Raw genomic sequence first — 13,287 nt, forward strand, 5'->3', positions numbered from 1 at the left:
TGGCTGGACTGGGCCATGCCTAGCGGTGTTCGAGGCTCGTTGTGGCAAATGAGGTTAGGTGTTACAGTTTGGGCAGGTGCGTGTGGTGAACCCTGGCTGAGAGCATTTGAAGCAGTAAGGTTCAGGCTTATAGTTGTCTTTGCTACATAAAGCAGGCTGTGGTCTTTGTGGTCCAAGCACTGAGTGAAGCTCAGGTCCATTACAGAAGTGACATTAGCGCCATACAGGGCAACTCTGTATTTTTCAAGAGCATGTTTACTAATTAGGTCGATTCTGTCTTTTTCAGGTGGAGGACTCTTCAGTTTGTCAAACTCACTCAACATGTGGGCAACAAAGGTTGGGAGTGGTTCGTCCTGAGCCTGAACACGATCCAAAATTCCTCTCAGGATGCGTTCTTGGTTGTCGGAGGGCAGAAAAACTGTCTTAAACAGTTGACAGAATTGAGCCCATGATGTGATGTGGGAGCTCAATGCCTTGAACCATTTCCCGGGCTCTTTTGCAAGAAAGTGTGGCAGTTCGTTTAGCAATTGCCCATCGGTTAGGTTCAATGAGGCTTTGTATGTGCCAACTGCATTTAACCAGTCCTCAGGTTGCACTTTGCCGTCCCCAGCATACACAGGAGGCTCCAGTTTTGCGTGATGTAAAGCTGCCGCAATCACTCTGGAAGTGCTGCTGAGCTCAAGTGAGTGAGATGGGAGAAAAGGATTTGTAGGTTGAAATGGGTTGCTGGGCAGGAACGGATTGGTACTGTTGGTGGGTTCAGTTTTGTCCCTCGCAGGAACATGAGGTGTCGATGTGGCCATTGGGAAAACAGGAGACTGTGGGACTGCAGGAGGGGGAGAGCTCCCCATTGTGAGTTGGTCCCACTGCCTTAGTAAACTCTGCTGTATGTTCAGTGAGTCACGTAAACAATCACTAAGCTTATTCACCTCAGTTCTTAACTCCACCACTTGTTGGCTAAGGCTAGGAGTCACATTTTCAACTATCTGGCACATAGGTAACGAGGTAAGTTCCATGTCTGAGTCAGAGTCGTCTGGGCAGTGTGCCATTGTGATTTCAAAAAAATTAAGCCGCTCCAGGGCACAGTGTAGTTATTGATATAGTAGTAAAAGAGTCAGATCAGACTAGAAAGACAAAAATGCAAAGATTAATTTTAAATCGTTTCGTTATACTGAGCCGAAGACCAGCACCAACGGTTGTAGTCGGCCAAGTTCTCACTTACATGTGCTACAGTCAGTCTCAGCAGAGGGAAAGGGGAATGGAAAGCCAGCAGAAATGTTCATGTCCAGGCTCTCCACAGAAGAATTAATCCTTAGAAGACGAAACCAACAGCACGTCCAAATAACAAATCCACGGAGTCCATTCGCGTCGCGGAGTCAGCTTCTCTCTTTTTCTTTCTCCCAAGCAGAGCAGCGGCACACCGCGGTATCCAGAAATTAGTCGGGTCCCACCTGAGCTGAGGCTGCGGCCATGGCTGGAGAAAACGTCCGAGCGTCCGCAAAACTTGGGGGATTTCCGAGACAGTTCACGTGCTAGAAGAGAAGAATCCTCGGCGGGATGCAAAAATCGTCTGAAGTCCAAGGGGGAAAAGTTCGGGCGCCAGTTGTAACGTGCGGTGGAGATGAAGCCAGCCGCGGAGGTGTGCAGGTGGATAGCGAATGAGCAACAGCTTCTGACTTTCCAAAAAGTACTCATTTATTTACAATATCAAAAATAAGTGCTACCTCTACCACACATTACTGAAGAGCACACTAGTCCGCGTACACACGGGAGCATCCATTACAGGAGGAGTGCGAAGAAGAACAAAAAAGGGGGTGACACCAGTCGTGAGACAGGAGGCGCCGCCATGTGGTGATACACTGCATTACGATAGCAACTGTTACAAGACACACATGTGCTTTGGGCATGAGATTAAGCAGAAAGCTGTTTTCGTGATGCCATGTGCCTAATAAAGCTCTTTTGCTGTCCTAATTGGCCCTTTTGGTCTACTTCTTTTGATGTCTGGGGATGAGAGAGAGAGGTGGAAACTATAAAGCCCATTAAAGATACAGAGATCCTCTCTTCTCAACCCTTTAGCCCTGCAGCAGATGGAAACGTTGAGCCAAACGCACTTGTTCTCCAGAAGACCCACATGCACAAACGCATTATATTTGCATGTATTCTACCGCCCCGAAACTAAAAGCCAACATGATTAGCAAAACTTCAAACAGCTGGAGTGATCTTAGAGTAGGACAAGGCTGTACTGTGCAAAACTCAGAACACAAAGAGATGCGAGGGTTCGAGAGAGCGAAAGAGGAAGGAACCAAGAGATAAACAGCAAAGCTGGACGAAAAGCCATAGATCAAGAAGGGAACTGTGTTGCGAATACAAAGGGAAGACTTGAAGGGACCAACACATGAAAGACAAAATGAGAAGGTGAAATGAGGTGAAAGTGTGCAAGACAAAGAGAGAGACAGGAAGAGAAAGAAAATTCACTTGACAAAGTGAGCGGGCATAGAGAACTGAAAGCAAAGGCAGAAACAAATGGAGCAAACAGGAACGGGAGATGAATCTGTTTGCAAAGGTGCAGCTTTTGTAGTTTATAACCGCTGGGAAATATTTCATAGGAAAAGAGTAGTTTGTGTACAAGCAATGGATAAATGTCTTTTTTTCCCCAGGTGAAAAAAGACACATACTGATAAATGCCTTAATCCCAGCCTATGGCTATATGAGCCAGTGAGGGCAATGGCTAATAACTCAGCCTTCAAGCTTCCCTTGTGGAACAGCTATGACTTTATGTAGGCCACAGCATTAGTTTGACTTCATTTAGAAACCCACACTGAAAGCAAAAGAACCCACTATAGTTGTGTAGTTTAGCAACTCGTTTTAATTCATTCCAGTCAATTCATCACCACAATATGTGCTGGATAGGACTGTAAATGGACTGCATTTATCTAGCTTTTTAAAACCAAAGTGCTTTACAGAGGGACTTTCATTCCCCATGCACAACACAGTCCTGGCAATGGGGAGCAAGCAAGCTTAATTTCTTTCTCAAGGGTACTTCAAAACAAACAGGAGGGGCTTGGGATCAAACCACCAACCCTGCAATTAATATCTAACCAGTTCTTCTTGTGGATACATGACTGCTGCAGAGCAATGAATTAATTATAGGCTACATTATCGAATGGGGCTTTCACTGCGCATCTCTAAGATAAATGCCAACATTAGTAACCCGTGTCCTCCTGAAAATAAACACAGTTTTGCAACCGGTTTTCCAAGTCAAAGGGTTTCGAGTCTCTTGTGCTTTGAGTCCTAAACTAATTTAATATTACAAATGTCATACTGAATTTTTAAAAATGTAATGGTGAGTATGTGTAGGAAATGATGTGAGTTTTCTGGGTTTTTGTCCACAGCATTATCTAAATGTGATCACTGGAGTTAACATCCGTTGTCACTTGCTGGCATGAACTGGATCCATCAAAAGTGGCAGAAAAATTTAGCTACAAGCAGCGATGAGGGAGCCGAGAAGTTAAGCAGGGTGCAGTCGCCATCGCAAATGAATTATGATAAAAGGGTAATGGGGAGTGCCGATAACAATAAGTCCCACGTCTATATGCCACACTTGGTGTCGACAAATCAAGGTTGCCAAACAGGAAGTGATGCCATTATGACATATTGACATGCCCTCAGTTTCTGTGTGGTGGGACATAGATAAATATAATAGTTTTTTACCCACTTTGCCACATATGGTCATATGGTTTACTGTATACAAGGTCATTGAACTCCAAAGTAATGGGTCCATTATGTTTCAGCTCCATATTTTTAATAATGGAATTTACTAGTGTAGCTTTCTACGATTCACAATTTAAAATAATTCTTGATATCTTATTTTGGGGCTCAGTTCACTTCTGTCTAAAATAAGCACCTCCTCTTTTAAGCCAAAGGTCTTCTGATTGGATGTGCCTTTCCAAACAGGATGTTTGAACAGCAAGTCGGTGGCATTTCTCTTAGTTAGAGCTGTGCATCTGTGATGACCATACTAAAGATATCTGCTCTCACTGACATCATACAGAAGCAAGAGTAGAAAAACATAGTCTGAAACAGACGAATTAAAACAGTCTGAAGCCAGAGTTATGGCTCACAGAGATCATTTGCAAATACACACAGCCATTTATTGTAAAGCTATGCATAGACATGCTAAAGAATAAAGGAAAAACCTAGCAGTCATTAGATTTTGATTAAATATAGTATAGTGTTGGCCAGGCTGTACCATTCTTCTGATCTCCCTTTGACGTCACTATACATTAGCAAGCAATTTTAGAAGGTCAATCTATCAAGCAAAAAAATAAGAGTGCCTTTTCTTGTTGCAGTGCTTTAATTACACCATATTTTTAAACAACCTCGGTGATCAATCTATGCACAAAGTCAGGCATCAATACATGAAACAGTTGCTGAGATGTGTTTGTTAACTTTGGCTCCTGATTTCAAATGGACCTAACAAACCAAAAATCCATGTGATAACATTTGTGGAGTTTGCACTGTAAAAAATATCTTTATCTATTTATTTATTTTTACTTATATGTAAACACCTACTAGGATAAGATTTCTTTTAATTCAGATGAAAACTAAGTGACATATTACTATACTATTATTTATTTAATAAAAGTTAAAGCAGTGTGTGGGAAAAACTGAGTACACCTATGACTGTACACTGTTGACTGAACCAGAGCTTGTTTAACAACCTTTAGGAGCAATAACTTTTTTTAAACAATTGTTTCTTGTACGACTTCAACAGTCTCTCACATCATTTGAGAGACTGCCAAACATTTTCAATTTTTTCAGCCATTCTTTTGTAGATTTGCTAATAGTCATGTTACATGACCCAATTTGGGCCAAGCCTTAGCTAACGGCCTTACACTTGACAAGGACTTCAACTCAGTGACTGCAAGGTGCTGCAAAACAAGCCCAAATCATCAGCCCTCCAACACCGTGCTTGACAGCTGGTACGAGGTGTTTGTTTTTTCACAAACATTGCACTGTGCATTTTGGCCAAACTCTTCTACTTCAGTTGTATCTGTCCAAAGGATATTGTTCCTGAAATCTTTTGGTTTGCTCAGAAGTAGCTTTGCAAATGTAGGCCATACTACTACGTATGTTTTTTTTTTATTAGAGCGAAGAGGATTTCTCCTGGCAACCCTTCTAAAGAAGGCATACTTGTTCAGACTTTTTGCAATTGTACCATCATGAATTTTAGCATTTATCACTTTCAATTTCTCTGGGTATTGCACAGTCTGACCTTGGGGTGAATTTGCTGGGATGTCTAGTTTGGAAAGACTAGCACCTACGGATGGAAATTGATAAGAATATAGTGATTACGATTCCATTATCAATATCACTTATTGATTCGATTCCTTATCGATTCTCACCAGCTTCGCTTTGAGAGTCACCACTATGACCATCACCATCTGGTCAGATGTTTGCGCCTGTTGGAGGTATTTCGCCTCTTTGTTGTGATCGGTCTTAGGGTCATTAGTCAAATAAGTAATTATTATACAGGACACTTTGTTTAAAGTAATGCATTCGAGTTTTTAATTGCTCCTTCTACTACTCGTTACATTACTTTCATGTCATTCTGTAAAATGACCTGAAATGCATTGTCTCACAATTACAGTTTCACAATATAAAGCTCTGGCTAATGTCTTACACACCAACACAAATCCCTGTCCTAATGAGGACACACATATAATCTTCATCTTATATTACACAAAGCCTCTCAGTAGAACAAAAAGTTAACAGCACAAAGAAAAGATGAAAACCAGCACGAGGAGACTTTTAAGTGATCGTCATAGTGATTCTATTAAAGAAAGATAGAAACTGGCTGGAGTCTGACTGCTCATCAGTTTGTTACCTGTTGAAATTCAGGGTCTGGCTGCTGGGCTGGGGTCGGCATTCACTCAGCTTTCACTCTGGGTTCTTGGCTAGCTTAGCATTAGCATGCTATCTGTGCAGATGCTTGCAAAGAGCAAAGTTGCGTTAGCAGCATAATGAAGCTGTTTCTGTCCTTGATGCAGTTAGCACTTTACCATTACACTTGTTTTTATGGGCAAAAAAATACTAAATAAAATAAAATAATAGTAATGTCCATATCCACGCTGTAGACTGTGTCACTGTTTTCCTCCTCCACACACAAACTGAAATCTTGTAGTGCAAGAACTGATAAGTGAGATTGATAGGAAGGCAGACTAACAATTCCAATAGAACTAGACTACTGGGAACCAGTTCTTAATTCCCATCCCTACTGGCGTCTGTCTTAAATGTTTTCCACTTGTAAGTAGTCTTTCCTCACTGTAGAAAGATGGACTTTAACTTTGTTTGGAAATGGCCTTATAACCTTTCCCAGATTGATGGGCAGCAGCAATTGCTTCTCTCAGATTATTGCTGATATCTTTCCTTCTTGGTATTGTGTTAACACACACCTGAATGCACCAGACCTGTGCACTACTTTTATAGATGTGATCAAACTTGGTAATGATCAGTTAATCAAGAACATTTGGTTGGCATTGCCGAACAGCTGAGTTTTGACTTTGTTGTTGTTAAACATATAATAAGACCAGATAAAGGTCAGATTTTCCTGATATGAAAACCTTAAAACTGAAAGATGGTGTCCTTTCTTTTTAACATAACTGCATCTTTATCTTTGGCTTGTTTTTGGCGTTTGAGAGCTCAAGATACAGATGTAAGATCGAGGTTCTGTTCCCAGTCAGTGGGGCAGACTTTGCAGCTTTTTAGTCTATGGTTCAAGGGGCTAATACAGTCTTCCTGGTCCTCCAAAATAATACAAAATAAAGATAAAATTACTAGTTCATAACATTATTCCCCTCAGTCAGCAATGGCAACGGTTAATACTAAGAGAAGTGAGTTGCTGAAAAGTATTGTTTCTGATTTTGTCCTGTCAATTTAACAGCTTCCTTAAATCCACATCTATAATTTTCATCTAAAGTTTGAATCCTCAGCTAGTTAACTTTAAGTCCTTCTCAGCTGGCCATTGCCTCATGTTGAGTTGTGATCAAGGGTGGGTCAACCTTCCATGCAAAATGAATCCTGGCCTGCTTTCATTAGGGCACTTTTTTTTTTATCACTGCAGCAGATGGCGAAACACACACGTTCAGTGACACACACATTGCAGCCCCCTGAGAAGCAACCTCGCCTCCTCTCTCAACTTTTCTCAATTTTTTCTCTCCCACTTTTACTCATCTATCACTTCCGCCTCACACCCTAACAGTGGAAACTTCAAAGTGGCTGCTATTTAGAGGTTACCCTACATCCTGGTTGCTTTGTAAGCATTGTTGCCTTCCCTAACGAGTAAATGGGCTGCGTTTGAAATGGAAGTAGCTACCACGAACACAAAGTATCTGACACGCATGTTCATACTGTGGACTGCAGAAAACAACCAACCTAAAAATGTGCCTTGAGTATCTCTTTAGCACATATCGACTGAGAGCTGTTTCCACGCAGGAAAATGAGGTACAGGTCAGGCACTGAAATAAACAACCCACGCAGCATGCTATATATGTTTGTATTTCAGGAGCCCATTTATGGGGTCTCTAAGGACTTTTCTCAGCTCTTCTTTGTCTGACTGCACTGTTGGACAGGGAAAACACTGAGAATATAGAGCTGGAAGGCATTTTCCTGAGGGACATTCACAGCATATAATTTACATCATTTACATCACCTCCGGTGTTTTTTTCTTTCTTTTGTCACAGCATATGCAACATGCAGACAGTTTTGCATGATCTCACTCCAGTTAATGATCCAATTAGAGATTTCTGAATTTTATCCCTCTGTTTTCCTCGTCGAGATGTGATTTGGCTCCCGATTTTCCAACCTCTGCTGTGTGTATTTGAGATGCAGCGCTGTGTCTGTCAGCGATAGCCATCAAGGTTTAAGGTCAACAGATGCAGGACAGACCACGGCCAAAAGCTGATGGATTACAACGCTTTGATTTACGGCACAATACCACAGCCACCACACACACAAAATGCACGATTCTTCACACACGCCTACATTTTCAGCAGTCAATTAGGTGCATAAATATTTTCTGTGGACAAAGAATACACATACATACTGGGTACAGCATGCATGTGTCAAGTGTCAGCACCTGTCAAACAGTAGCGTGGCAGGAAAGAGAGTGGGCTGGTTTGGAAAGCAGACAGGGGTAAATACCATCACCTATTATAGACATGCCCAATGGCACAGTTGCGCGCACACATGCACACACACGGACACATGTATATTGTTAAATCCACAGTTCAAACAGAGGACAGGTGGCCTGGAGCACTCTAAAGCAACAGTGAATAACAATTTCTCTTTTTTATACAACTTCTTATTGCAGCTTACAGCACATTCATCTTAATACCATAATGCACTTCTTGTGCCATATTCACCACTCTGAGCAAACATATATGACTCCATCACTAAAGCACAATGACGCAACATGATGGATGCTGCTCACAGTAACATGCAAATCCTCACATTCAGGATTCAAACGTGTTCAGTGTGTGCATTTCAAATACAAATTCTTACCTTTGTGGTAGGACACTTGCTTGGATTGCATGGAAAAGGTTCCCATCACAAGACCCATGTTGACTTCTGGCTGCTGGAAGATTGTGCGTGCTGGCGTAAGTGAGTGTGTTTATGAGCGCGCGCTGGTCTGCCTGCCTATGATCAAGGTGTGCTAGTAAGTATGCGTACAGTAGGTGAGCGTAAATTTGTGATTAAGTTAGTCCATCAGCCAGCTGTATGTGTAGAAGTACAGATATCACTTCTCATGCTGCCTCACACCCACACAGCTCTGCCGCTTCTGCTCGAGGGTGTGTGTGAGAGAGAGAGTGTGAGTGAGAGGAGAGAGAGTGGGAGAGACAGAGAGAGAGTATGCGTGTGTGTGTGTTTCTATGTATGCGTGTGTAAATGAAATAAGCGGCACACATCCACTCTCAGACTGCCTTTGTCTACCCTGCCACTGAAGCTGTCTATTTTACATCCCTTCTATCTCTTTGTCCACCAGTCCCCAGTCACCAGACTGTCATCCCATCAATTCCTCTGTGCCTCTTCATGTATCTGCCTCTATGTCTCTGCTTCTCCCTGCTCCCGTTTTCTCTCCCATTCGTCTGAGTCGCTCCGTGTCTTTGTCTGTCTGGTGGGGAATGGGGAATTGCACACTGTTGCACAGGAAAAGGCAGAGACAGAGACGGGAGAGATGGGGCAAGAGAGGAGGACAAAACTCAAGAGAGGGCAAGCGAGAGGAGGAAGAAGAGATGAGGAAATTAGAAGAAAGAGGAGAGGGTGAGGAGAAGAGAAAGAGGAGACAGAGACAAATCAGGAGGCTTCACAAACGGCAGGGGAGGCAAAGTGAGGAGGCGAGAGGGTGGGAGGGGAAGACCGTGAAAGAAAGAGATGGAGTGAGATGAGGAGTGCAAGAGGTGAGGGGAGATAAGGGAGGAATAGACTGATCCGTGCCCCCCTTTGCTATTCAGCAGGCAAACAGTCTGAGTGTGGAGAGTGCATTCGCTGCTTTATCTCTACATGCACAAGTGTGGCAGGTGGTGTGTGTGTGTGTGTGTGTGTGTGTATGCGATTGTGTGCGTGTAATTATTCTGCTCGCGGGTGGGTCATGGACAAAACCCTCTACGTGTGGCACAGCTACGTCCTCAGAAACGCTGCCTCGCATTTGTCAGCGACTGCATCGACATGCTGTATCAGACATGTTTTTGTGCTCAAGTCTCCTGATGAACTCATCAACTACACACACACACACGCACACACACAGAGGCCACACACCATCTACAACAATACACCCAGGAGAGCGATGCCAGTCTGCAACACAGTCCAACTCATACATGCACTCCTTACTCCCATCAGTCACGCTTAACCCCTTGGTGCCCTCTGTGTTACACCGGTTGTTCAGATTGGCAGGCTGCGCTGATGCCACTGATGGCAGCCCTTATTGAAATTCCTCACATGGCTTTAGTTAAGAAAACAATTTACAGCTGAGCCATCGCTGTGGTTGAGCTGAGGCCATCAAGGCCAATGATAAAGTCATTAGGGCATGGCATTCATTAAAGGCTAGCTGCAGTAGCCTGTATGCTCAGGATCAATGCAGAGTAAAATAAGAGAGGGAAGAAGGCAGTGCAAGAGACTGAGAAAAAGAAAATTAAGAACAGGGTAGTGAAAGGTGGATAGACAAAGAAAGTGAGAAAAATGAGCACTGCAGGGCAGGAGTATGTGTGTGCGTGAGTGAGTGCGTTCAATGGTGAGAGACATTTTTTGGGTATGCAAGAGCTCACACCTCCCCTATCCCTTTTCTATCTCTGCAGAAAGGAGGAGATCATACGTGATTCTCTTATCAAAATCAAACACTAAAGAGGAAAAAACATTTTGCACATGCGTGCACGCATACGCACAAACGCTGACAAACACTCAGTGCTTACAGCAAGTAAGAGCGGCAATAAATCAACACAGAGAAGCAGGTCTTTGAGTACACACTACAGCAATGACACAAAGACATGCTGATTAAATTCTGAAAGCCCGGCTGAATAGGCGAGATAAGGGAGCGTGATTTGCTGTAGTGATGATGTTTAACTTCAGTGAAGGGGTTACATACACATCCATCAATAGAGAGAAAAGCCTTCGGTTGATCAAACACTTTGAAAACCCAGTGGATAAACTGAAAAAGCTCACAAGGGGAACGCTGAAAAACGTGTTGTTTTGATCAGTCTCTGCAAAGCTGACATTTTCCAAATACCAAGTTTTCAAACAACACAGGCTGAAGAAAACAAGCTGCAATTACAGAATAGAATAGAATAGAATAGAATAGAATAGAATAGAATAGAATAGAATAGAATAGAAAGTCAATTCTTAACCTTGAAAATAGCTGAAAAACCTTGGGCAAAAGCCCCTCAAGCCTAAAGAAGATGATACTTTTTAGTCTGTAAAGACCTCCAAAGCAGTTACTCAGTGGATCTTGTCGTGCTCTCTGTTGTGTGCCTTTTACTTGTTTTTGTATATATTTATTTTGATTGTATATAGTTCTCCTGTTTGTTATTTATTCCTGCTGTCTTACTTTTCGTATTTTATTCCAGAACAGTTAGTGTGGAACACCCACAAGACATGTATAATCAAAATAAAGGACTATTCTATTCTATTGTATTGTATTCTATTCTATTCTATAGCAGTGAGAATGGTTTGTCCTCTGGAAAAAAAAGCCTGAACAAAAGTTTCTCAAAAATCTTTGAATTCCAAAACCCAGAAACAGTGAGAACATCTGCACAGGAAAAGCTGCAGCATCAATCACTTCTCCAATGACGCAAACGCCTCCATGTACATGTTCAACTCAGCTCAGTTAGAACTTAAAGAGTTATGACTCCTGTCTGTTGGAAACAAAGACAATATTGCACTGTTTCGGAACAGTCCACAGATGGGAGATGGATCATCGAACTGCTGGACTTGCCTGCCGCTGGCTTCCTTTTTGTAGCAACCAGCAGCAACTATAAGCCATCTGTACCCAGCAATATTTTCAGTGCTATTATAAAATAGTATATTTTTTTCTACATTGTCCTTTGAAATCAGTTTGGAAAGCTCCAATGAAAGTGCATAAGTGTCAGAGGGTCTGGGCAAATCTTGTGTTTATTTTCAGGTTGTTTTGAGTGTGGAGGTTTGATTTTTAAACCTCAGAACACCAACACTAAGTGTTGCCTTCATTCAGTCACACTAGAGTAAAACTAGGACAGACATCTCCAGGCAGCCAGGAAAAATTTGTGGTTTCCCAGTGATTGCATTGAGTTTTTTTGCATTTGGAGATTGATTGGAAGTAGTTGAGGTGACTAAACTTGGCAGTCAGAAACTTAGCATGCAGCAGTCTCAATTCATGGGTAACAACTGGCAATTGCAAGGTGACGGTAGAGGTCGCCTGGTGAAAGCCAACCTGTCTCCAAGCAATTGTGGTCCAACTTGGACCACTATGAGCACTCTCACACAGATTAGCAAAGGTCTGCATATAACTGAAGCCTGATTTGATGTGATGTGACTTTGTAGGGACTTGACTCAATAAGATTGTTCAACTACTCATCTCAAGTAACTAAGTGGCTGTGTTTTGTTGATATTCCTATGTAAAAGCAAGGTTGCTAAGGACCTATGTCATTTTGCAGTCATGTCACCATCGTGCAGCACTTTAAATGAAGAAAGTGAAGAAATACTGGGCTCAGACAGCATCAGCCGATTGTGAACAGCTGCCCAAAAGAGGTCATGACATCGATTGGACAGGGGTTAAAGTCATCAACCAGGCGTCAGCACGTTAAATGGTGGCAGAAAAATAATGACATTTACTTTCACAGTCAGAGTGGTCGCTGTCACAGTTATTGTAACCACTTGACAGTTATTCCTGAGGCAATGCGATGACAATTGTACATCTACCATTTCTCAATACGACAGTAGCATTGTGGAAAATGAAACAAAAAAAAAATACAATGTTTGTTTTGGAGAATGAGAAAAGAGTTTCAGATCCATCAATTATATATGACTGCCTCCAGAAACTACAAAAACAGCTCTCTGATTTTACATAGGTAGAATTAAAGTCTGGTTATGTTAAGCACAAAACATTTCTTGTTTAGGGAGGCACACAGACTGGGTTAACATTGTGTTATTCTTGGGGACCGATTTGTAGTCATGTGAAAAAGGAATAATTAGTCTGTTCAGGTAGGGAACAATTATCACTATGATTAAACTGGTTACACAAAGCTGTCTGTCTTAAGGTAATGATGCTGCTGTCATTCATGTAAATTAACTCGGGTAAAAATCACTGCAAGGCCAAGAAAAAATTCAGCTAAGGGAAATGGGTAAGAACGTTCCCCTGGACTGGAGGTGTAGTTTCTGGATAAACTGAATGGTCAGTTTTTTCCATGAGTGGAATTTTTTTTCATCCCTGATGGTGCAAGCATATTCCAAGATGACAGTGCCAGATTTCATAGCAATCAAATAATCAAAGAGTGGTTCACAGAGCATGAGACATCATTTTCACACATGGGTTCACCACCGCAGAGTCCAGATCTCAACCCCACTGAGCATCTTTGGGATGTGCTGGACTTTGATGATTCTCTGACCATCCATACGAGAGCTTGGCAAAAAAAAAAAGTGTTGTGACAATGCATAAGCTTATTAAAAGATGACATGAATAATTCATGCAATCATCCTTTAATGATCAGCTGACCTGATCATTAAAGGATTTCTTTAAGAAATGGAGCTACTGTAAATCAT

General features: G+C 42.1%; 1 protein-coding gene across 3 annotated transcripts in view; it reads right to left on the reverse strand.

Moving 5' to 3' along the window:
• kcnip1a (Kv channel interacting protein 1 a) overlaps positions 1 to 13,287 on the reverse strand; it is a 51,246-nt gene that overhangs the window by 27,880 nt on the left and 10,079 nt on the right. The window contains exon 1 of one of the 3 annotated variants that reach the window (XM_082546596.1): positions 8,563 to 9,626. The exons of 1 other annotated variant lie outside the window; for it this stretch is intronic. In XM_082546596.1, the coding sequence (XP_082402722.1) occupies positions 8,563 to 8,620 (58 nt within the window). In that variant the 5' untranslated portion in view covers positions 8,621 to 9,626. Of the gene's footprint in view, positions 1 to 5,887; positions 6,172 to 8,562; positions 9,627 to 13,287 lie in introns of those variants that run through there. One more of the 3 variants, XM_082546597.1, reaches the window with a different exon arrangement.

This window comes from Aulonocara stuartgranti, assembly GCF_965226115.1.
Source record: "Aulonocara stuartgranti genome assembly, chromosome: 2".
Lineage (NCBI taxonomy): Eukaryota > Metazoa > Chordata > Actinopteri > Cichliformes > Cichlidae > Aulonocara > Aulonocara stuartgranti.